The sequence below is a fragment of the Monodelphis domestica genome, chromosome 4, assembly GCF_027887165.1.
Source record: "Monodelphis domestica isolate mMonDom1 chromosome 4, mMonDom1.pri, whole genome shotgun sequence".
Lineage (NCBI taxonomy): Eukaryota > Metazoa > Chordata > Mammalia > Didelphimorphia > Didelphidae > Monodelphis > Monodelphis domestica.
The window spans coordinates 110,025,348-110,051,575 of record NC_077230.1 but is presented as its reverse complement, the minus strand read 5'-3'; the positions used below and the strand labels follow the sequence as shown (position 1 = coordinate 110,051,575).

The following is a 26,228-nucleotide window of genomic DNA, read 5'->3' as shown; positions in this document are numbered from 1 at the left end:
ATAGTCAGTATATGTCAGAAGTGGGACTTCAATTGAAATCTTTCTGGCTTTGAGTTGTCAACTCTTTTCGCTATTCCACAATGTTTCGCATGTTGTACTTTACACATTATACTCTTGTTAATAAATCCTAGTATTAGGTTAGAATTTTAAGGTGCAGTGCTGAGTTGTTGGCATTGAGCAGGATTGCAAAGGAGGAGAATAATACAGCTGAGATAACCTTCATCACTTGAAGTTACAGACTTTAGTTTCTTTCATGAGTAGAGTATCACTTGGTATTTATAGATCCTTGCATTTATAAAAAGTTCTCTCAAAGGAACACTCAGGCAGATCCTTCCAGCAAATTAGGCATTTGGTGAAGAGCATAAATGATTTTAGGCCACTGTGGTACCATTAAATACATTTATGGCATCATCATTTAGAACATTAGTACCTTAAGTTATATCCAGAGAATTCCTACTTTTCCCTAACTGCTTATTATTTTGTGTTCTTATGTAACTTAAGTTCCCTCAGATCCCTTTACTGTTCCCTGTGTTTCTCTCACATGTTTGGTCATTCACTAAATTTTTCAATTCTTCATAATGCATGTCTATTACAAAAGTCCTTTTTCCCCCTCCTCTACTCATTCCCACTCTCTAGATCACTTCATAACTGTAAACTTAGAATATTGGAATAGCCTCTGCTATTAACATAGCATCTGTTGCTATGTTAATCTTCATAAAATATAAATTTCATCAGATCACTGCCCTATACAGACATTTTTAGTGACTCTTCACACCATATAAAATCAAACCTAACCTCCTTCTCTTAGAATGTAAGACCCTCCATGGTGTGACCCTAATTGATCTTTTTAGTTTGTTCATGGGCAATAGCCTTACTATCAACCTACATTTGAGCTTTCTCACTTTCATGCCTTTGTTAATCCTATTCTTTCTGCTATAAATTTCCTCCCTTTTCACTTGTCTAAAAAAACCCTATTCATTCTCTGAGGCATAGTTTTAAATCCGACCTTTTCTATGAAACCTTCCCTAATTCTCTTAGCTAGATTCTCCACCAGCAGTTCCTCCAGTATTTATTTTATGTGCCACTCAGTATTTCAACTGTGTCGAGGATGTTCATCCCCTGAATAGCTCGACCTGCTCATCAAACATTCCTGACATAACACAGTTGTGCCAGGTTTGCATCCCTGTACGTGCTGTATATCACTAAAAGTCAAGGCTTTGGGCTTGAGGAGAGAGGGAGAAGCGAGAAGAGAACAAAGAAGGAAGAAGCAGGAACAGAGCAGGCAGGGGTAAGAGGGAAGGAGAAAGAGACTTGAAGGCTAGGCAACACGTGGTCAGGTTACTTAGAGGAATGATTATCTACCCTTTCTATTAAACTTTATAAAATACCTATCTGGGTAGAAATATTATTTCAATTCTTACACAACTATACTGCCCTATATTGTTTTTCCCCCTCTTTCTAACTAGATTATAAATTTCTGGAATGTAGGGATTATAGCTTATGTATATATTTTTAGTGACCTCTGATAGCAGTGACTGAGTGTTGTTTTTTTTAACCTACTAGTAATATCTGTTTAGCTAGCTTAATAGCTAACTATTTAACCATTTAATTGGCTTAATATCTGTTTACTCACTGGCCAAGTTTAATAAACTGTCTCCTCAGCCTTAATAGCCTTTCTGTAAGTAAATTCAGAAACATTACAGGTGTCACGTAAATAAGGAACCATAATCTGTTTTTAAAAAAGAAGTTGAAATAACTCCCTTTCTTTTTTTGACAGGTGGATAGCATAGTAGCTGCAGAGTACGAGCTCGAGTATCTCTTATTAGAAGGACACTGCTATGACATCACAACTGGACAGCCTCCACGGGGGCTCCAGTTTACATTGGGAACTTCAACAAACCCAGTCATTGTTGATACCATAGTCATGGCCAATCTGGTGAGCAGTAAAAATCAGATATTGAAATCTTCAGTAATATGCGTTGAATAGTCTGGAAGTAGAAAAGAATTTCTGAATATGTGACATGGCTAAAATTTACAATGAATGCCAAATTTGCTTCATCAACCATTGGATCAGTGGTCAATTTGTTTAGGAAACTTAAATGTCTCAGGAACTTTTGAATGATCTAATATTATAATTATATCAGCTGTGAGTTACAGTAATACTTTGGATTCTTAAGGATGATTTCACTAATAACTCAGTAGTCTTTTTCTACTTTATGTCAAAACTTTGTTTATACATTTTTCTCCTCAGAGACACAGATGCCAGGGTGATTGTATGCTTAGAATGTGTTTTTTAACAGGAGTTGCTTATATGTAAATTTTTCAGATTAACACTAATACGCGTTAGCTTCTCTAATAAAGAAAGAGAAACTACTGTTTTTTATATGTATACATATCCCACAAAAACAGCATTTTTAGATTTCCAAGTGGACTAATAATTGATTTCTCATCTTATTCCAGGGCTACTTTCAATTAAAAGCCAATCCAGGTGCTTGGATTCTCAGACTCAGAAAAGGACGATCTGAAGATATTTACAGAATCTATAGGTAGGACTCATTTGTACCTTTTCATTTTCATAAAGAGATAATTCTTATGAATACCTGTTTAAAATTAGTCTAAGGAGCAACCTCCAAGGTTGCTCCACTCATGCTGTCTTGCTGGCTGAAAATTCAACATTACTAATAAATCTCTCTTTACTTTAAAAAAATAAAATAAAAATAAAGTTAGTCTAATATTCTCTAGCAAAAATAGCTGGTCAATAGATATTTAATATATTGCCTGTTGGGTTTAAGTATTTTTCTCAATAGAAAAATATATAGATGGTCAAGGTACAATCAAAAAGTGAAATGTGATATAGACACAGTCAACTTTCATGTCATATAGAGTCCTTTTTCTTACCAGTTTTCCATGATAAAATCACTGTACCTTAAGGAAGAAAAATACTGGCAAGATTATAATTTTGAAAAATACATGTTGAAACTTGTCATTACATGTAATTGAGGAAATAATTTTTTTTTTAAAGAATATTGCCAAGAAAGAATTGAATAGTTTGAGCAAAGGAAAAAAAAAGAATGAATGTAAATTAGATTTTTCAAACCACGCTTTGAAAAGCATGTCCCTAGAATCTAATTTGCAGACCATATGAGTATATGAGATAAGACATATACTCTTGACTTTTTCTCTTTTTAAAAAGTCATATTGACATATCTGGAAATGAAGGTGACGTTAAATCAAACAATATCCCTCTGCTACTCGGATAGCCATCTCTTGTAACAAAGGATTTTAAAAGGGAGGGGAAAAAAAAGCAAAAAAACCATTCATCAAAACTACCCAGCATGTCATGAATCTTGACAGTATATATAAAACTCATAGTCATGTTCCCTCATCTCTTCAAATAAAGCAAAGAGATCCATTTTGTCTTCTCTTTCAGGACCAAGCTTGGTCAATATAATTCTCTATTATCCATTTTTGCTTTTTTTTCTTTCCATATTGCAGTAGTCATTATACTTATTGTTTTCCTGGCTCTGCTTACTTAATTTTGTTTTAAGTTTATATGAATTATTTCATATTTCCTAAGATTTTTTATAGTCATCATTTCTCATACATACATACATACATATGAGAGAGAGAGAGAGATTCTATTACATCTGAGCAGCACAATTTGTTTAGCCATTCCTCAATTAATAAGCTTGTATTCAGGAGCAGCTAGAATGCTAGGCCTGAAGTCAGAAGGACCTGGGTTAAATCTGGCCTTAGACACTTCCTAGCTATGTGACCCTGGGCAAGTCACTTAACCCCAGTCGCCTACCCCTTTATCCTCTTCTGCCTTAGAGTTGATACTAAGACAGAAGGTAAGGGTTTAAGACAGACAAACTTGTGTTTTGTTTCTGGAAAAAAAAATGTTTTTGTAAATATTTTGGTATATATTGGACCTTTCTTCCATCTTTGACTTATATGCCTAGCAGTACAGTTTCTGAGCTTTGCTGAATTGTAATTGAATGTCATCAATTTTCACATGATAAATATGCAGCTCCAAATATTCTGAAACTTTGTGCAACACTTAGATGTTCACTTTAAAGTGCAGTATCAGCTACAATTAAAGAAAAATTCTAATACTTAAAAAATATCGTTTTGACCAATAACATTGGTAGTTCAGGTTTATGTAGTACTTTTCAACTGAAGCACTTGCCCCCAAAAATCCTTATGAAGTGGGTTGTATAAATATCTCTTTTTTAGATGTGGAAATTGAGGTTCACAAAAGTTAGGTTCTTTTTCCAGTGTCATTCACATACATAGCAAATCTGGGGTTTCTATATTTAATAATGTCATTTTCTTTTTAAAGCCATGATGGCACAGACTCTCCTCCTGATGCCGATGAAGTTGTGGTTGTTCTCAACAACTTTAAGAGCAAAATTATCAAAGTAAAGGTGAGTTTTAAAAACTGGGAATAGCCAGTCGTAATTTCTCAGAGGCAGTTGCGAGATTATGTCTGGCATATAAGAGTAGCCTAGGGGGGCAGCTGGGTAGCTCAGTGGATTGAGTTCAGGTTCAAATCTGACCTCAGATACTTCCCAGCTGTGGGATCCTGGGAAAGTCATTTAACCCCCATTGCCTAGACCTTACTACTCTTCTGCCTTGAAACCAATACACAGTATTGATTCCAAGATGGAAGGTAAGGGTTATTATTTAAAACAAAAAAAAAAGGAATAGCCTGGGACTTATTTTCTATTCCCCAGCTGCTGCATTAATAACTTTTTGGGGAGAGAATCTGAGCTTGTGATTTCAATGATGTGGGGAACTTCCCATGGGAGAAAATTCTCTCTACCAGTATGGGTTGATATTTTCTCCACAACTTAAAATCTTCTTTGTTGTTGTGTTGTAAAAAAAAAATACTCATATAAAACCAAACCCCTAAAATTTAAGGAAAAAAACTCACAAATAAACTAAAGTGAAAAATCATATGCTTTGATCTGCATTTCTGCTCCCACGGTTCTTTCTCTGGAGGTGGACAGCATTCTTTGTCCTAAGTCCCTTAGAATTGTCCTGGATCGTTGTATTGCTGAGAGTAGCTAAGTCTGTCATATTTGATCATCATAAAATCTTGCAGTTACTAGGTATAATGATCTCCTGGCTTTGATTATTTTACTCTGTATCAGTTCATGTTGGTCTTTCCAGCTCTTTCTGAAATCATTCTATTCATCATGCCTTATAGCAAATAGTATTCCATCACCTTCATGTACCACAATTTGTTCAGCCATTCCTCAATTGATGGACATCCCTTCAGTTTCCAATTCTTCGCTATTACAGAAAGAACAGCTATAAATATTTTTGTATAACAGGTCTCCCCTACCCCACTCCCTCCTTAAAAAAAAATCTCTTTGAGATACAGACCTAGGAGTGGTATTACTGGTTCAAAGGGTATGCAATTTTATAGCCCTTTGGGCATAATTTCAAATTGCCCTTCAGAATGGTTGGATCAGATCACAACTCCATCTACAATGTATTAGTGTTGTAATTTTGTCACATCTCCTTCAATATATTTTATCACTATACTGTTGTACTGGCCAATGTGATAGACAAGGTAGTACCTCAGAGTTTGAATTAAATTCCATTTTTCTAATTAAGAGTGATTTAGAACCGTTTTTCATATGATGATTGATAGCTTTGATTTCTTCATCTGAAAACTGCCTATTCATATCCATTGACTATTTGTCAGTTGGGGAATGGCTACAATTTAAAGTTGTAGAAAGCTGTGTGGAACACTGAGAAGTTACATGACTGGTCCCTCAGCCAGGATGTGTAACAAATGGGACTTGAACCTAGATTGCTGGTGCTGAGGCTAGCTCTTGATCCTCTCTGCCACACCAACTCTCAGTATCTTTTTAACCATATGCCTATAGGGACAGTTCTCCAGGAAGGTGACACTGAAGTTACAATTCATTAATTTAACTACAGTAATTTATACCATGGATATATTATTATATGGACACATTATGGATACTTTGAAAATTACCAATGAAACTGATAAGTTTTGAAAAAATAACTATTTCTTTTTTATTCCAAACCTGTTATTCTGCTTTTGAAGTAATTATTTTTTGTTTTCTAAACCTTTTCCTTCTGTATTAGATTTGATACTAAGTGTTGGCTCCAAGGCAGAAGAGAGATAAGGGCTAGGCAAGTGGGGTTAAGTGATTTGCTCAAGGTAATACAACTAGGAAGTGTCTGAGGCCAAATTTGAACCGAGGAATTCCCGTCTCTAGGCCTGGTTCTCTCTCTACTGAAATACTTAGCTGCTCATATTTGTCATTGTTTTTCAGTTGTATCTGACACTTTGTAACTCCATTTAGGGTTTTCTTGGCAAAGACACTTTAGTGTTTTGACATTTCCTTCTCAAGCTCATTTGACAAGACCAAGAGAGTTGAAATGACTTGCTTGATTAAAACAGCTGATTAATATTGTTACTTAGAATGTAAAACTTCTGAGTGCTTGGTTGAACTGTAATTGCCCATTGCTGTTTTTTTTTAACAACTGACCTTTTAATTTTACTTAATTTTACCTTTAATTTACTTTAAAATAAAAAAATAATAACTAACATTTTATGGTGCTTTAAAGTTTGTGAAGTGCTTTTCAATTTTTTTATCCTCAGGAAATAAGGCACTATTATTAGCCCTATTTTATAGATGATGAAACTGAGTCAGAGATTAAGTGACTTGCTGTGAGTCACAGAGTTAATTAAATGTCTGAGGCTTTGGCTAAACTCAGGTTTTCCTGACTCCAGTTGCAGCACTCTCCCCACTATAATAGATAGGTGTCTGTATTACAATAATAACAATAAGCTAGCATTTATATAGAATTTTAAGATTTGTGAAGCACTTACATATGTTTTGTTAATTTATCTTCACAAGGAATATGCCCTTTTTATTTTCATGTTTCAAAAATTATTTCCATTCTTTTCTTTTAAAATTTCAAGTTCCAAATTCTCTTCCTCTCTCCCACCCTCTCCCCACCTTTTGGATTTCATAGCTATTTTAATAGACAAGTTTTGATTTAGAGAGGGGACTTCAGAGGTAGTAGACAATGTTTTATAATGCACTCTTTATTTCATTTAAATAGATGTAAGGAAATTATTCTAGGGAAAATATGATGTTAGTTTTTTGTTTTATAGATATGAAATGTAATTTTGAGAATGAGCTTATATATTTACAGGTTCAGAAGAAGGCAGACATGATGAATGAAGATTTACTAAGTGATGGAAATCATGAGAATGAGTCTGGATTTTGGGAGTCCATTAAATGGTAAATTTCTTCTCTTTTCTCCACTTTTTTTTTTGGGGGGGGTTCCTTTAAATGAAAGCAAGGCTATTTATTCTACTATACTAAACTTAATATTAATTTTGTAGCCTTTCAGATTCTTTGTATATTCTTAAATTTCAGTACATAGATATACAACTTAATATTTTCCCACTACATTAAATTCTTTCCCCATGAGATTATTTGAGACATATGATTACTACATAGAGTGCTCCCTCTTAGGTGGTTCATTTATGTAGTTTATTTTGCTATTGAAAGATTTCTGCCTCCTCAGAGACTCTCTCTTTGAGTATCTTTTCCACTCTGAACCCTGCCAGCTAGAGAAATAAATTGAATAGGAAAGCAGATTCAAATGGCAGCATATCTTGATCATTTCTCTTGGAATTGCACATTTACACCAGCAACTTAATAACTGTTCTATTGATTTTTCTCCATTTTTATACTTTAGGGGCTTTACTGGGGGTCAGAAGACTGAAGAAGTGAAACCAGATAAAGATGATGTAATTAATATTTTCTCTGTAGCATCTGGCCATCTGTATGAAAGATTTCTCCGGTTAGTCTTTTCAGATTTTTGCATTATGTCTGCATGTGTATAGATTTATCACAGTACTCTTTATTGAAAGGTTTAAAATTGTTGAAGAAGCAATTCAGTGAATGGGTTGAACTCAGTGATATCTGAGGTCCTTTATGAGATTGGTAATTTTGTGTTTTTGTGAAGTAAAACATGATGAGATTGTGCCTGTAAACTTTTTCTTTCATATTTGGTATTGTGTCTCTGTAATAAGAACCATGCTAGGCATTAGCCATATAGAACACATAAATGAAACATTCCTCCTTTAGGGGTGCTTATTCTGTGTAGGAGGAGACAGTTTGTACACATACATGTCTATATGAGATACATACAAAGCAAATACAGGTATAAATATGTGGCTTGGTGACCAAAAGTATCAGGAGATGTCTTCTGTATGAGGAAGTCCTTGATCTGACCTTTGAAGGAAATTGGAGACTCTTAAGAGGGAAAGGTGAGGACCAAGTAAAAAATCATTTCCATTTACTACTCAGGGTGGCTCATGCTGCAGCCTTTTTTCACCAATTCATTTTTTCAATTCATTAATAATAACTTTAATGTTTAATAGATAATAGTAATAATGAACATTGTGATATAGGACAAAGAATGTTGCATTTGGTGTCAGAAGACCTAAATTCATAGCTAGATTAAGCCTTTAACTAGTTTTATAATCAGTTTACTTCTCTGGGCTTCTATTTCCTCTTTAAAATAAGGACGGTGAGATGGCTGCTTATTATGCAGTAGAGAGAGGATAGGGCTTGGGGCCTCACTAGATCCGGAGATTTGAATCTCACCTCTGAATAAAAGGGGGAGAAAAGGAAGGAAAACACAAGTCAGCTTATTAGATTTGAGAATGACAAAAAATTTTAAGGAAATGTTAAAAAAAAGGAGGAAGTGGGGCTAGACGGTCTAGAACATCCTTCTCAGTTCTAAAAATCCAATGATTTATCACTCAGTTGGGAATTATTTTAGTTAAGGGAGAGTATAAATATAGTTGTATACATATTATAATTACACCTCCACTTAATCATGGTTCAATAGGAATTGGGAAGTGAATGTAGTGGCCTTACAGATGTTACACATGCTATTCTGTTTTCTTACAGAGCCCAAGTTGTTTGAAGGGAGTGGTATAGGGAGTGAGAAAGAACAACTGACCAGTCAGAATTTAGGAGAATGATTGATCTCTCTCTGTGTGCATGACTTAATTGGGGATCATTAATTAGGACACATAAGCCTGGGAAATGATGATATGCCAAGTTATCCTTAATTTTAACTTAATTCATGCTCCAAATTTTTCTTGTACTGCAAACAATCAAAATGTTATTAGGAGAGCCTTTTAAGCCCTCCTTTCTTTAATAATACCATCATAGCACATGTAATACTTCCATTAGAGTTCTCTGATTTTCTATTGCTTCATGGAGGTAACTATGGGCTCATGAAAACTGTTGTATTGGGATGCAAGCTGTGGTAGTTCCTGTCAAATTGTGGAAAGATTTTGGAATGGAACTGGTGATGGACTGTGTCTGTTGTGCCAGGACTAACCTAGCCAGTTTGATAGACATTTCTTACTTACTTGTCCCTAGGGTGAAGAATTTTCCACCCTCTAGTGTTTATCAGAGAGCAAATAACTCACAACAGCCATGTGGGATGGGTAATTCAAGTATTCTATTCCTCATTTTGACAATGAATAAACAACTTAAGAGAAAATAGCTTGGCTGGTTGTAGACCACACAAACTGTAACTGTCAGAAATAAGATTTGAACTCAGGTTGTTCACCTCTAGGTTTAATGTTCTTTTTTTTTTTTTCTGTTTGTGCTGACAAGAATACTGTTTGGTGCTACTCATTACCTTTTAGCTGTTCAGAAAAGCTAAATTTCATAGAACAGAATCAGGATTTTTTAGAGTTGGTAGGGATGTTATAGATTGGTTTGCAGTAGAAAAAACTAGAAAAAAGTGAAGTCCAAAGAAGTGAATTGAATTGAACAATTTAAAAAAAATTTCCTTGTCTAAGTTTGCTAACTGACTTTCTTTAACCATCTCACCAGATTTGTTTGGAAATTGAAATGGTATAAAGCCATGTGAGAAAGCTTTTTAATCGTGCAAATGAGTGGGAGAATTGGTTCCCTTCTAATCTTCCCATGAAAACTTTTGTGTGTTGTGGTTGCCCATTGTGTCATACTTAAATGCTGCTATGGCTTTGTCCTTTTATCTGGTGGAGGGAGGATGGCTGCAGTGATAATTACTTGTTTGGTACTGAGATTGATGTTTGTATTGTGCCATACATCTTTCTCCCACTTGCATAAAGCAGGTATTTTTAAAGTATACTGTAATTCAAATAGATTTGTAGAGGGTTTTTTAGTGGAAAAAATGGCTATCTGCTTGATTGTGTGGTGGTTTCTATTTGGTTTAGTTGTAGTATAAGATTAATTTTCAATCTGACATTTAATAGGGGGATTGGAAGGCTTTCTGGTTTAAGTAATCCTCTTTTGTTTAACTGAGCTGTCAAATAACTGCCTAGTACAAAGTCTAGTGGTCTATTTTAGATAATGGTAGTTAATAGTATTGATGTCAAAAGCAGTATAAAGTGATTTTTTCTTTTTGCTTTTGTTTGACAGCATAATGATGCTCTCAGTTCTGAAAAATACTAAGACACCTGTGAAATTCTGGTTCTTGAAGAATTACTTGTCACCTACATTCAAGGTTTGTTCATCAATGAGAGGCTAAGTATTCTTGTACCCTCTAAGGGTTGTTTTACCTTCTTTCTGATTTTTTTACCTACTTTCTACTATTTATTTTTTAACGTTATTTTGAGGAGGGGGGCAGTGAGGTAGGTTATTTTGGCCAATAAATTATATTTATTTATTTTTAATTTTTACTTTTGTTATTCTATTGGAAAAATACTTCTCCCCTAAAAAAAGTATTTCTGTATATAAGGAGCAGAAGAAGAGAATGCATATGAAGCTGATAGTCTCTACTATGTCCAGTTTATTTTCATTTTTAATATACTAAGTAAATTCAGCATGTCTGTTTTGGAGGTATCCTGCTTATTGGTGTCTTGCTTTGAACCTCCATCTGTTCTCTTCTGTGCATCGTTTTTTGGGACACGTCATTATTGATGGTCCTCCTTCCTCATAGCTCTAACCTACATCCTCTACCCCAGTATTAAAATCCTTCTTATTCCCTTCTTATTAACAGATAAAACAAATTCACACATTTTCCATGTCTGAAAATGTATCTGCATTTCTGTTTTATCACTTTTATGAAATGGAATGGGAAACACAAATTATTCAACTTCTACAGTTGTGCCAGTGAATTTTCAGTTTCCTGATTCTAACTTTATTTTTGGCTATATACTACCACATCAAAAATTATGTGATATATCACATCTAGGCTAGACTTAGATCTAGGGTAAATTTAAGGTTTATCAAAATCATTCAAATAATAATTTTCTGCAAGAATAATTTGCACTACTTTACCAATTGGCAAAGCTTTAAATATAAGCTTTACAAAAGACTGGGTCTGCTAACTAATGGCTGACTTAGGTAAATTTGGAGTCTTACCCACCCAGGTTAGCTCCAAAGTGATCAATTTTTTAGTTGTATGGACTATAAAGATGATCTGCTATAAGTAGGACTATTAATAGAGTGAGTACCTGTACTGGGGAGAAAAAAATATATATCCTTAAAGTATTGAAGGAATTTACATACAAAAGACTTCAGAATTGTTAGATATTTCCATAATTTCAAATTATGACTAAAACTGGTTTGCTTGAAACAACTTAATAACTGGGATTAAGGTAGAGATTATTATTTAAGATATTAATACATTATATTTATTAATATAATTAATTAATATAAAATATTAATTATTTTTGATTAAATGTGTTTTACTCATGTGAATATACTTTGATTTTATTAAATGACTTAATATGTTTCCTTTATTTATTAAAGGAATTTATCCCATACATGGCAAAAGAATACAATTTCCAATATGAGCTTGTTCAATATAAATGGCCTCGGTGGCTTCATCAGCAAACAGAAAAACAGCGCATCATTTGGGGCTACAAGATTCTCTTTCTGGATGTACTTTTCCCACTAGTTGTTGACAAATTCCTGTTTGTGGATGCTGATCAGGTAAGCTGTTGATGTCCCAGCTTTGGTGAATTGAAAGAAATAGAGTTTTAGAGTGTTTATCACTACCTTCTTATTATCTATCCTTGTAAAGGAGAGATTTTGTGTAGATAATGAAAAACCAACCTAACCCAACTGGGTTGTTGAGCACTGATAAATGATGCAAATAATCCATGGATAATGAGGAGTTTTCTGAATAGCACTTAAAGGATACATATCAAAGAGAATTTGGATGAGAAAAAAGAAATGCACAGTTGCTTACCAGCTTCTCCCTTAATCTAACAAAAACTTCCTTTTTCTCATACAACATGAGGAGAAGGGACTTTTGATAAATAATGTCTCTGATATTTTATAAGAAACCATTTACTTTACTACGTGAATTTCAGTCAGAGTTAGACTTCACCTAGTCTGACTAAAGGAAAAGGAAGTATAAATTACTTAAACATCAGCATTACAGAATAACTAAAAAAGAGTGAAAAATTTATAACTTTCAAGCTTGCAAAGTATCTCAGCTCATAATAAAAGGAAGTGCCTCGAGTTAATGAGTAAACTGTTTTGATGTCTTTTTCATTTTTGCATGCCAAGACTTCCTAATCCAGGGTTCATGAATTTGTTTTCAGTATTTTCATAAGTGTATTTCAATATAATTGACTCCTTATAAAATAGATGACTTATTCCAACACTGTGGAACCCAAGTGTTCATTTCCTTCACTTTTTCCCCCTAAAAGTTTTACCATGGAGTGGTTTTTACTGTTTTGGGTTCATGCAAATATTGATTATTTGTGCTTCACAATGATAAATTCATTTGTTAGGTGTCTACCAGTTTTATAGGCAAGTGCGTTTTTTTAAAAGTTTTTTTTTAATTTTTGATTTCCTTTTTTTTTTAAGATCGTTCGGACAGATCTGAAGGAATTGAGAGATTTCAATTTGGATGGTGCTCCTTATGGTTACACTCCATTTTGTGATAGCCGCAAAGAAATGAATGGGTATAGGTTCTGGAAGTCAGGCTACTGGGCCAGTCATTTATCTGGACGAAAATACCATATCAGGTACCAAGAAAGTGGCTGCATAAAAAAAGCATCTGCAACTACTACTCTACTAACTGATCTTATGAAGGAGTAACTAAGAAAATTGGTGTGTGTGTGTGTGTGTGTGTGTGTGTGTGTGTGTGTGTGTGTGTGTGTGTGTGAAGGAGAATGGGAAGGAAGAGAAATGTTACTATAAGAAAGTGTTAACTATATCATTCCATTTTGTTCTTGGATCAGGGGCATTACTATATTGATTTATATTTTGGTTCTTATTTGGCTATGTTGTAACCTGTGTAAGATGCTTTTGACTTTGACTAGCAGTTATATTTCAATTAATTGCAGTTATTATCTAAGTTGCTAATACTAGAAATCTTTGGTGAGAAAATGTTTTGTGGTCTTTTGAAGTATTCAGGTAATCAGTCATGGTGACAATGAGAACTAATAGTGAAAGAGAGTTAAAATTATTTAAAAATTTCATTTTCTCCTAGAAATAATAGCTTTTCCTTTTAAATAATAAATACTTTGTGACATCTAGCTCTGCTGTGAGAATTCAGCTTAGGGGAGACTTATCTTCACTATCCAGAAGCCAAGTCCAGATGTTTGGCTACAGAGTCATTTAGTTATTGAATGTGGTGGATCAGTATTTTTGACAGGTTCTGTGACTTTTAACAGCTGGGTTTTCTATATTTAGTGCCCTCTATGTGGTGGACCTGAAGAAGTTTAGAAAGATTGCTGCTGGAGACAGACTCAGGGGGCAGTACCAAGGTCTGAGTCAGGATCCCAACAGCCTTTCAAATCTTGATCAGGTAAATGGTCTTTTTCATGATTTAAAAATGTTCTGTCATAACTCTGTGCTTGGTCTTAAAATGTTGAGTCAAGACTAAAGTATCCTTTTCTCTCCTTCAAGCTTTTGATATTTTATAACATCTTGTTGAGGCATGTTACATCTTTCCTTTATGAAAACTTCCTGGGTTGTCCTAAATTAGGGCAGAGGGAGAGTGGGAGAGAGCAGGGAAGATAGAGAACAGTTACTTTAGTCACAAGACTGTCTTTGACATTTTATCCTTGGTGTCCTTTTGCTTCTCTTCAGATATTGCTAGAATGAATCATTAGAGATTGTGTGGGTAGGGGCAAAGAAGAATGTTGATGATGTGATCACCTGCTTGAGTTCAAGTTTTTTTGGTATATGATCTACTGAATAACCTTATAAATATTGTCCATCACCAATTTAAATGATTCTTCATGTAATATGATGTTACTTTTTACCCACATCATACTAATACAGGGTTTTTAAATTTGGCTAGTGCCATCTTCCTTTAGGGATCTTCTTGCTAATCTCAAAATAATTTTCCGTTTTGTATTTTATAGTAGATTCTGATTACATTTGACTAGTTTTTCAAATGGCTAATTTTTGGGCAACATTGTGAATATGTTATAGTCATATCCCATAATTCATGTAATTACTTAGTAGATATATGATACAAGATCAATCACTTCTATTATTTCTGTGTAAAAAAATTTATGAGAATAACATTTTATTGAAGTTAAACTCTTAAAATATCTCTAAAAGACAACATGGTAAAATGTAAAAGAAATGTAAAAAAAAATGTAAAAGACTTGGATTTAGAAGACACAGCTTTTTTTTTTTTAAACCCTCACCTTCTTTATTAGAATCAGTACTGTGTATTTGTTCTAGGGGAGAAGAGTGGGAAGGGCTACTAGGCAGTGCAGGTTGAGTGACCTGCCCACCTAGGATGTGTCTGAGGCTAGATTTGAAACCAGGACATCCCATCTCTAGGCCTAGATCTTAGGTGCCCTAAGACTGAGCTTTGAAGGATGACTCTTGTATACTTATTAATTGTGTGGCTTTGGGCCCACCATTTAACTTTTCTCAACTTCATTTTTCTCATCTGAAAGCCTGTAATATGAGTACTTTTATTGTTTTTCTCTCAGTTGTTAAGAAAGCTATTTGTAAATCTTAAAGTGCTTTATTCAATTTTTTTTTTTTAAACTACTACTGCTATCTTTAGGGAAGGGCATGACAGTAGACTGTGTTTTTTTTTTGTTTGTTTGTTTGTTTTTCTGAATATGAGGTACAGTATTATTTGATAGAAAGAAAATTAGGCAAACATTTCAAAGTCTTTTAAAAAAATACCAAAAAACCCCATAAATTACCAGTTTTAGATAAGAAAAAAAAATTATAGGTACCAGAAAAATCTCTACATGTTTTAGTATCATAACTGACAAGTTAAAAGGAAAAATTCTTCAGGGAAAATTCTTTGATTTGTGTATGTTAAACTTTAGGTTTCTACTTGTTTAATGTTGATAGGTGTTTTATGGAATTTCTGTTTGAGGTTTTTTTGTGTTTTGTTTTTAATAGTCCAGGTTTCCTTTGGTGACTTGGGTTTGGCCCATCTAAGGATGGGATTATTAAATGAAAAGATTTATCTTCAAGTATGGCATAATGGAAAAAGCACTAGACTGAGCATATTTGATCTGGGCCTGAAGCCTACCCCAGGCACCAGTTCTGTGACCTTGGACAATTCACTTAACCTTGATCATAAATTTTATCATCAGTGAAGCAGTTACATTAGGTGATCTTTAAAAAAGAACCTTGATCTCTAGTCTTACGGTGCTATAATTGAGTGATCATTCTAAATGTTAATTATAACTAACTTTGTTGAAATTTAATTTTCCAGAAGTTTTTCTTCCTTTAATAGTTTACATGCTATTGTTTAAATTTTATTTTGTTCATCAAACAGGATTTACCCAATAACATGATACACCAGGTGCCAATCAAGTCACTCCCTCAAGAATGGCTCTGGTGTGAAACATGGTGTGATGATGCCTCCAAGAAAAAAGCAAAAACAATTGATTTGGTAAGCTTGCATCTAATGTGATGACTACATTTTATACATTTCATGTTGTATGAAGGTAAATAATTTTAATACAAAATTTCTTTATTTTTAATCAGGTTTTTTTTTTCAGTCGTTTTACAGCTTACTGTTGTCAGGGAGAGGGTTTTCTTACTGTAATTATAACAACTTTTTGTTCTTTCGGCAATTTGGAAATTATAGGAGCCACAGTTAGTTAGTTATGATTATTATAATTGATTGATTGCTGAAGAAGGAAGAAACCTCTTGTAATGGTGCTATCCCTAAAACCATTTTTCTGAGTTAGTATTTTAACTAGGTGGCTCTCCATTCTGCTCAGAGAAAAGAGCTACATTTGGACCTCTGACCCATCATCATATTACCCCTACTTATTGTTAATTTTATCATCTTCCTCCATTCTATAGCCTCATTCTTTTTGCCTCATCCATTGTAACCCTGTTACTCCCACAATTTTAAATTCTCTATTTAGTAACCAAACAGAGCTACCTTTTAGATTGTAATTTATATCTATTTTCAGCCTTTCAGCTAGCAGATATTTCCTTATTTTTAATTCTATTCTCTCACCTTTTACAGTGTAATAATCCAATGACCAAAGAGCCAAAGCTGCAGGCTGCAGTCCGAATTGTCCCAGAATGGCAGGACTATGATCTCGAAATCAAACAATTACAGAGTCGTTTCCAGAAAGAGAAGGAAATGGGAATTAGGCATCCAGAGAATGAGACAAAAGAACCAAGCATAGAAGGTAATCTCAAACTGTTACTCTTAGGCAAGGATCTTTTAAAAGTAATTAGTGTTTGGGCTTATCATTAAATATGTAGAGTATTGTGTACAGAGATTAGAAGTAATTAAAAATTTCCCTATTCAACTGAGATAATTATATGTGTATAAATAACTATATAAATATACAGTAGTATCATTTTTGTTGCTATTTTTGATTCTATGCTTTAATGATACATGAACTTAAACAGAAATTTTCTCTAAGAGCACCTGCTTTACCTATTTGGTTTTCCAAATACTGATTTGAACAAATTGCAGTAAAATTCTGCAAATTAATGTAAAGTTGTCTTAAGCTGTGTTCTTTGAAAATGTGTGTGTGTGTGTGTGTGCTTGTATGCATACATTCAACTTACTATGTTCTGGCTGTGTGCCAAATTCTGGAAACATGAATAAGGAAAAGAAAGACCCTGCCCTCAATTTATAATCTAATGGAGGATGACAACTCAAAAAGGAAACTGAAAGCTGGAAGGGGCCATGAGAATGGTGGAGTTGAATCTAAGGATGGTCAGATATGGATGGGCTAATAGCTTTCTTAAAAGGGAGGCTTTGGGAGGAGTCTGTTTCCATACCCTCCAGCTCTACAGTCAAAGGGACAGAGGCATACTGAGGGCACTGTAAGTGCCAAAGCTGGGATGATATCTGGGATGACGAGTTTCCAGGTGATGAGCTTTTCCTGGGAACAGAATGAGTTGATTCCGAGCACCACACAGGGCCGAAACTTAACCATCACCTTTTGTCTTGCTGTATAGAACCTTTGGTCATTTAAGGAAATGATATCAAAATGTAGAAATGCAAAAATTAAAATTGTTAATAAATTTTATGACAGGCAAAAGTAAGAAATTGTGAGTTGTAGCTATTATTAGGTAAATTTCCCTAAAATATCAGAATTTATTATGCTGTTCAGGAGTCTGCCAGATCTGTGTAATTATCACTTTAGATTTCCTACTTCATTTTAATTTTTTTCTTCTTTTCCACAGAGCTTCCAGCACATGTAGAATTATGATCCCCAAAGGAAGAAATGAAGTGATATTGTTTGAAAGACAATTTTTATATTAAATGCTAGTTGTTTTTTTTTCTGGTATGTCTACACAACTGCTGATAAATTGGATAAGAGGATGTTTCCAAGCCTTTTAAATCCTGGAATTTTGGGTTGCTATATCCAAATGAATTATTCAACTCCAGATCATTGGGACTAAGATTGTACTGGATTTGTACTGATGCAGAAGATGAATAGCTGATTGTAGTCTATAGAGTTTTGGAGAATGAAACTGCCGAGGGGGGTTTTCCAGAAGCAGTTCCGTAATCACAGAAGAATACAGCAGCAGACGAACAGAACACTTGTTCTTTGGGACCCACATCACCTCAGTCAAGAGCACACCCATGATATTTAGTCACGGGCAGCAGGACGCCCAAAGTACACGAGTTCTTACCTCAGTTTTTGTTTGTTGCTGGAGCTAAGCTTTACAAGCTGTACTTTATAGAGTAGAACTGCCCTGAACGGATTCTATTTTGTAAAAGTGGCGGTGATGTTCACAAGATCTGTTGGTTTGAGGTTTACACAAATCTATTCCCTGTTCCTCAATAGCAGATTCATTGTGTAATGGATACCAACTCCTAGATCATCTGTTTTGTTTCCTCAGGACTGGCTCAATACAAAGGCTAAATTCAATTGGAAGCTACCCAGAGTTTTTTGGGGGTGGTTTGGGGTGGGGGGTTGGAGTGGCAGGGAACATACACACTTACAAATTGGTCACTCTCTCTTATGACCCAATAGTACCACAGTGTCTTTTTAAAAATAAAAATTTTGTTGTCCCATCCCCCAACCCTGTAAACCTTTTGGTTCATTGTTTCCTAAATTTAATTTTTATAGCCTTTGGTTTAATTTTATGGGATGGGGGGGAGGGGAACTAAATTTTCATAGCTGATATGTTTACCAAAAACCAAGGTCCATAAAATCACCTTGATCATATACCCAGATTATTACAATGAATGGTAGGACTGAGAGAGAACTCTTTCTGGGCAGCTTATCCACTGTACATTTTATTTAAATAGACTGGGTGATATCCATATTTTTCTCAAAGATTCATTTCATAATCTCAGTAACCATTAGCTGTTACCCAAGAGCTTCATTATGGTTGTCATCCCTTCACACAATACCTTGTGATCCCTTCTGTTTATTATTTTACTTTGTTTCTATATTTTGCAAATGTTACTTGTGAAAGGACAAAGACTTAGAATCCACTTAGCTACATTATGAGGTGAAGGAATCCTAAACATGGCCAGTCCAGCAAATGCCTTTTGTCTTACTTTTGAGACAGCCCTGAATCACCCTGGTGGTTTTTTCCACACAGCTGGGTCTCATGAGACTGACCCCAGGCCTATGGACAAACACATCATGTGTGTGACATGATGCCATATACTGTGGGGCACCTTCCAAGGCAGGGTTTAAACTTCTTGACTCTCTATGTAAATCTCATGTGTCTACATGTGAACATGACAGGGTTGTGCAGATTGCTTATTCCAAGAGAGGGAAGGACTCTATCAAACCTGCCTTTAAAAGCACAGCAAATTCTTACATTTTCATATTTTGCCTGCTTAAAAAAAAGTTTTAAAAGTTTTTAATTTTTCTAAAATGAAAAACCTGTCATCTTAAATCTGATGCTCTTTCAGTCATGCATTTATTTGAAATCTTTCTTAAAAAGCAAAATTCCTTCAAGCATATCTTTTATAGAAAATTTGGGAAATTGATAAAATAGCTCATCTCATCTATCTTGCATATAAATGAAAATAAAATAAAGTTAGCAGTTACCATAATCTTAAAAGAAACCAAACCTCATACCTTTGGCCTTAGAATTGATAGTAAGTATCTGTTCCAAGGCAGAAGAATGGTAAGGGCTGGGAATTTGGGGTTAAGTGACTTACTGGTTCATGGAGCTAGGAAGTACCTGAGGTCAAATTTGAACCCAGGATCTTCTGTCTCCAGGCCTGGCTGTCTATTCACTGAGCCACTTATCTGCTTCCAATCACTTTTCAAAGTAACATTTTGGGGTGAGTGACTTGTTGTGATAGATATCTTGTTTTATTTGTATCATTCCCTCCTTTTACCCCTCAAAATGTAAAGTAGCAGGAGAGAATTTGATAGGTTTTTCTCTGTAAGCCCTCTGTCATTCCTTCCCCCAGATCGTCTGAAGTCTAAGTTGGAATGGTTGAAGGATTATGAACAGTGATGATTAAGTACTCTTACTTTGAATGAACAAGATTGCCTAAACCTCTTTGGTTAAGTTTTATTGAGCCATCAGAGGTTACCTACTCTATAGAGGGAAAAATTCATGTCCAAAAATATATATTCTGTGTCTTCTCAAAAATTTGGTGTGGCAGTAGGAAGTGGTCAAGTAAACATGGTATTACTTTTTAAAATGTAAGAGGTGTTGATTTTTTGAGAGGCTCTATTATATGAAGGTGACAGGTTTCATCTTTCTCAGTGTCTTCCAGCCAAGTTTTCTGTTGACTTAACTGCTTCCCATAAGGAGACTGAAGTACAAATCTTCATTCAGAGCAGTTGCTCTTATATCATCCTTATCACCTCTGTAGATACTCCATCTTGTTATAAGAAAGGTGGTTGAATAGTTTACAAGAAGGTGCCTTGGAAATAGTTTTGTTCTTCCCAACCAATCATTCTTTTGTTGGTTAGCACAGCTTAAATATTTTTTCAATTAATACTCAATGCCTCAGAAAATGTAACTGTTACTTGAACAAGGAGGCAAAGTTATCTTTGACTTTGCCACCAAAAAAAAAAGGGGGGTATGACAGAATGGTTAGGAAATAGATCAATTTAGAAATTGAGATTGTTGCACTGAATCTCACTCAAGTTAGGGAAAATCCTGTTCAGTGTGGTTTTTTTTTTCTGACTAGGTGATAGAAACATTCAGTGGCTGCTTTTGGAAAAACGAAAAGCCAGCATTTAGGTGGAATTGTTTTACTATTTTTTTTTTGAATTGTTACACCACATGCAGTGGAAAATTTTCTTTCCTAAATAGTACTGGGGAGAAATGATATGAGCTAATAACTATCTTATGTTCTGTGAACAGTGGTATTTATTTGACTGGGATCTGAAAACTGCATATAGCTTGCATGTGGTATAACTGTGGAGCATATCATATTAGTGTATACTATAGACTTTGGGCCACCACTTTTCCCTTCCATCAAGAGTAAATGAGTTGGTTATCCACAGAAATGGTAAAGTTTTGAAATGTGATATAATAATACATTTTAAATCAAATCAGCGAAGGTCAAATACTTTATGCAAGGCTCTGTTTATCTGATGTACAATCTCATCCCATGGGAATGCAAAAATATATATTAAATATTGCTGCCTTTTCTTAGCCACTGGACTAGATTACCCTGCATCAACATGCAAAGGAAATAGCCCTAGTTTGAGAGACAACATGGTGTAGTGAAAAGAGCACTGGATTTGGAATCAGAAGACCTGAGTTCAGATTCCCCCTCTGCTACTTTTACTACCTTGGTGACTTTGGGTAAGTCACTTATCCCCTTGGTACTTGTTTCCTCATCAGTAGTTGGACTAGACAACTTTGGTATGTAGAGGGGCCAATGAGAATCAACTAACAGACCTTAACTGGGGAGAGGGCAATAATCGGGGACATCTTTTTTTTCATAAACCTTAAAAGTGCTATTTAAATAAACTTTCATTAGTGTTATGAATGTTCAAATGTAGTTCTCTGAGGAAGAGATCTCAAACCTCATGATTTAAACTTTGATGACAATTTTGTTTAAGGGTGGTCCTTGGCATACTCTAAACGATGCTGCTGGTTATAACAATGTGTATTAGATACCAGTGATACACAGGTTGTTTACTGCTCTATCTCTATACTTTAACAAAGCTTTTTCACCCCCATCCAAATAAGTCTGAATGAGATTTTTCAGATTGTGTTAAGCTTGAAGTATTAGGAACATTTGGTGTATTTTTTTAATGATTTATTAGCAATGTACTTTTCAGTTGGTGAAGTATAAAACGACTGCAAAAACTATTTGGTAAGAGGGTTTTCTTTTGGTAGAAGAATGAATGGTTAGGATTTTTTTGTTGTTACTCCAGGACAGAACCACACTTAAATAAATAGCATTGTCATTTGGGTGACTTGTTTTTTAAAAACCTAACTTTCATGGGACTACTTTATAGGAAGTCTGGAGTAACAGTTAATAAACTATTTGATAGGAAAAGGTGTCCCAAATGACCAAAAGTAGCTGATGATTTCTTTAGTCTGATCAGGGTGATATTTTAAATTTCTGTCTGTGCTTCCTAATCTGACATGGGGGGGGGGGGGGAGGGGAGAAATTCTTCCACAGAATATTTGTAATGCCAGTATCTGGTATGCTTTGAAGCAAATAGACCATAGTCTGTCAAATATCATTTGGATTTCAAAACACTGTGCATCTCTGGGACTGAGAATTTGCTTGGATTTCCTTTCTGTAACTGGTTCTTTGAATTCTGTAGCTGTTATATAAGTATCACAGATTTGGAAAAAAAGTTTAGGATTATACTACATGGTGATAATGTTTGTGATTTCCATAAAACTATAGGAAACAGTCTCTCAGGATTTCATCGTGTTTTTCTATTTGGATTGTGCCTTTTAATGGAAAATCCCCTAGGAAACCCAGTCCCCTGTCTACCCCAAATATTTTTCACTGTTTAAACTACCTATTATCAATAATGATTTTGCAGACAAGAATCTCTGAAGGCCATCCAACTGTATCCCAGCTAGAGCTAGAATATTTGACCAGTATTTTATAGTAAAAGCTGGTTGCTTCTTACTGCTATGTTGTGTTATCACTTGGCTTTTTTAAAGTGTTGATTTGATTAACTCTATAACCAACAGCATAGAGAATAAGGGTGGGAACAAATTGATTTGTAACATGAAATTCACACTCCTGTTCTACCTGTCATAAATAATAACGCTGGCATTGCTACTTTAAAACATTCCAGATGGCTTTTTAACATTCACTAATTGGAAACCCAAGTTTAATTTATGCTTTGCCTTGCTTCTCACCATCTGAGTTTCCTGAGATAAGGGTATGGATGATTCCCTCTAAAAAGGAAAATTAGGCACAAAGTAAAAAAAAAACATTCACTTCAGATTGACAATTGAGAAGTCTTTGGAGGAAGTAAAAGATATTCAAGAAGATTTACTTTTCGCTACTGGAATCTGTGGTAAAGAAGGGGCAAACATGTACAAAGGGGAAAAGAGTGTTAGAATTTTAAAGAAACTATGTACTTTTTTAATCTTTATAAATATTCTATTTTACTGTAATTCTGTTAATGCAATGCGGAGTTCCGGTGCTGACACTTGCTTGGGAGCTAGCATTGGGATTTTAATTGTCTGCAGAGCTCTGCAGCCAGAAGTGAATTGAAAATGAATTTCCTCATACTGTAATGCAAATGAGGCCCACTCAACACAATAAAGTGTTTCCTCCCTTCTTTAAAACTGCTGTCTAATCTTCCTGTCATTCACACTTTACTTTTAAGAAGTACTTAGGACCACAGAATATTAGAACTGAAAGGAATTTCAAATCATCCTAGATTTTTAAAAAAAGTGTTTTTCATTCTTCCATTTTACAGATGGGGACATTGAGTCTCAGATTAAGTGACTTGTCCATGATCTCATATCTAGTTAGTGGCAGAACTATGATTAGAACCTGTGTCTCTTGACTCCCAAGTACATTTTGACTGTACCATGCCTTTGAAGGTTTAAATAACCCAATTCTTCATTTTCCCATTCAAACTTATCTTTTTTTTTTTAAACCTTTACCTTCCGTCTTAGAATCAATACTTTGTGTTGGTTCCAAGGCAGAAGAGCAGTAAGGACCAGGCAGTGGGAGTTAAGTGACTTGCCCAGGGTCACACAGGTAGGTAGTGTCTAAGGTCACATTTGAACCCAGGACCTCCTGCCTGACTTCTCAATCCACTGAGCCACCCAGCTGCCCCCCACACTTATCTTTTAGGAACATATACCAGATGTATTAAGGGAGTAACTATTATATTGTGGGTTTCAGTTCTAGTGATGCTTTCTAGATTTAGAAAGTGCCCAAGTTGCACATTCATACACATATTGCCAATCTGCAAATTTATTTGCCTTTTGTTTAGTGTCCAAAAATGCAGCATTTTCCTATGTTCAGTGTCCAAAAATGCAGCCATTTCCCAATTATCCAGTCTTAACATGTCTCCTTGCCCTCTCATCTCTTAACCTAATGAGGAATGACCACATTAGATGTGATGAAGTGGGGACTAGATGACTCCTGAAATCTTTTCCATTTTAAAAATTCTATGATTCTGTGACCTCAATTATGCAAAGTCATCCCCTCTAACCTGGAGATCAATCTGGGTTCTGTCTCTGTGTCTATGGAACCCCTTTCTACATAGGAACACAAAGATTTATTCAAAGGTTCAAACACCCTACCCTCCTCTGCAGTCAGCTCAGTAAGCACATAGTAGACACTTAATAAATGCTGGAGGATTCCTTTCTGACAAAATATGTCAGAAGTTTATGAATGACCCAGACCTCTGTCCAAGGGGCTTAGAGAAAATTGCTGGGATACTTTCACTGCTTTCAGCCTGGATAGTCTAGAACTTGTTTGCAGGTTAACTATATCTTATTACTCCTTAATTTCTCTTTAGAATATAGAACATAAGCTTGGTCTGTGGGTGCATACTTGTAGTTCTATTCATTCCCTGACACAGGTGCACATTGCAATGGAACCTTCCCAGCCCAGAGCGGCCCTGGGGCTGACTTTATGCATAGCTTATTGGAAGGGACCTAGCCCAAATCTCCAGTTTTACTACTGAAGCCCGGAGAGGGGAAGCAAAGTGCCCGGGATTGCATAGAGAATTCATCACTGAGCTAGGATTAGAACTCAAATCTGATTCTCTTCTCATTGGACTTTCCCTTACTTTGCTTCCTCTGATGCCAGAGAGCCAGGATCCTTTCTCAAAGAGAGCTATTTAATGCCTTTTCAACAGTTGGTACAGAGCAGCTTAGTCAATCATCCCCTGACCGGAGGAAAAATAGTGCCTACGCGGGCACACGGGGTCTGTGATCTAGGTGGAGCGTAAAAAGCCACAAAGGATGCCGTCCTTGGCCTTAAGGACTTACAGGATAGAGCAGAAGTTGGTACCGTAGATCCAGTGGATGACAAATAGTACAAGTAGTCCTCAGACATATATGCAAACACGGATTCCCATGTTGCTGCTCCTGCCTGGCTTGTTTACTGGAGAGCCTAATTGTGGAGCCTGGACTCATCAGCACGGGAAGGGAAAGAATTGTGCAAAGTAGGCGTGCTTTTAGGGCAGCTGCCCCAGGAGACAGGAAGGGCCGGCTGTGACGGACTCCTCAGCTCCAAAAGAGTTTCCCTCTGAAATCATCAAGTGACAGATTTAGAACCGGAAGGGGTTTCTAAGGCCAAGTCTAGCTTCGTCATTTTTCTAATGATGAAAGTGAGGCCAACAGATGAAGTGACTTGCCCAAGGTGAGGTGGCCAGTAAGCAGACTTTGGAGGCAGGTCTTCCTGACACGAGTCCTGCCCTCTAGACGACGACTACTACTATTTATATAGTGCTTATTATGGACCAGGCACTGTGCTAAGTGCTTTATCATTATCTCTCAGCCTCATCATAAATCTGAGAGGCACGTGCTTTTATTATTACGATCCCCATTGTTACAAATGAGGAAACTGAAGCAAATACGTTAAATGACTTTCCTGGGGTCACACTATTAATAAATATTTGAACCCTTCCCTCTTGGAATCAACACTGTGTATTGGCTCCAAGGCACAAGAGTGGTCAGGGCTAGGCCATGGGGGTTCAGTGACTTGCCCAGGATCACACAGCTGGGAAGTATCTGAGGCCGGATTTGAACCCAGGACCTCCCGTCTCTAGGCCTGGCTCTCCATCCATTGAGCTACCCAGCTGCCTCCTGCTAGTAAATATTTAAAACTAGATTTGAACTCTGGGCTTCTTGACTCTAAACCCAGCTTTCTATCCGCTGTGTGACATGGCTTCCCTATTCACTACACCACATTGCTTCCTGTCAGATCTTTCATTTCTCTGTCACATGGCTCATGGTTAATGAGTTTCCTTTAAAACACGCACACACGATTACATGAGGGAGATTGAAGGGGCTCTCGGGGATTCCTACTTTAAAGTGCCCACAAACACAGCCCACACGTATTGTGGCCCAAGTGACTGGAGCCCGATTAAAAGGGAAATACGTAACAAAGTATAACAATGCAATACGTCATAGACGATGCTAATTTATGGTTTTATAAGCAACTGGGTGCCGTGCAGGGATCCCTTCGTAGAAATGCTTCTGCGTTGGGCACTGCTGCGTAGACTAGAAGGGACCCTGGAAACCCGCTGATCTCATTGTCTTGCTTTTCAGACGAGGAACACGAGCCTGCTAGGGGAAGTGACGTGTCCAAAGCAGTTCAGCGGCAGAGCCTTCTGACCCCCA

General features: G+C 35.8%; 1 protein-coding gene across 4 annotated transcripts in view; it reads left to right on the top strand.

Annotated features, from left to right (window-relative positions):
• UGGT1 (UDP-glucose glycoprotein glucosyltransferase 1) overlaps nt 1-23,207 on the top strand; it is a 120,561-nt gene extending 97,354 nt beyond the window's left edge. For all 4 annotated transcript variants that reach the window (XM_016433564.2, XM_007493975.3, XM_007493976.3 and 1 more), the window contains 12 exons: nt 1,778-1,936; nt 2,461-2,546; nt 4,343-4,427; nt 7,207-7,295; nt 7,759-7,863; nt 10,494-10,578; nt 11,829-12,011; nt 12,897-13,057; nt 13,728-13,842; nt 15,799-15,915; nt 16,504-16,672; nt 17,685-23,207. In XM_016433564.2, the coding sequence (XP_016289050.2) occupies nt 1,778-1,936; nt 2,461-2,546; nt 4,343-4,427; nt 7,207-7,295; nt 7,759-7,863; nt 10,494-10,578; nt 11,829-12,011; nt 12,897-13,057; nt 13,728-13,842; nt 15,799-15,915; nt 16,504-16,672; nt 17,685-17,710 (1,380 nt within the window). In that variant the 3' untranslated portion in view covers nt 17,711-23,207. The remainder of the gene's footprint in view (nt 1-1,777; nt 1,937-2,460; nt 2,547-4,342; nt 4,428-7,206; nt 7,296-7,758; nt 7,864-10,493; nt 10,579-11,828; nt 12,012-12,896; nt 13,058-13,727; nt 13,843-15,798; nt 15,916-16,503; nt 16,673-17,684) is intronic.
• The last annotated feature ends 3,021 nt before the right edge of the window (nt 23,208-26,228 follow it).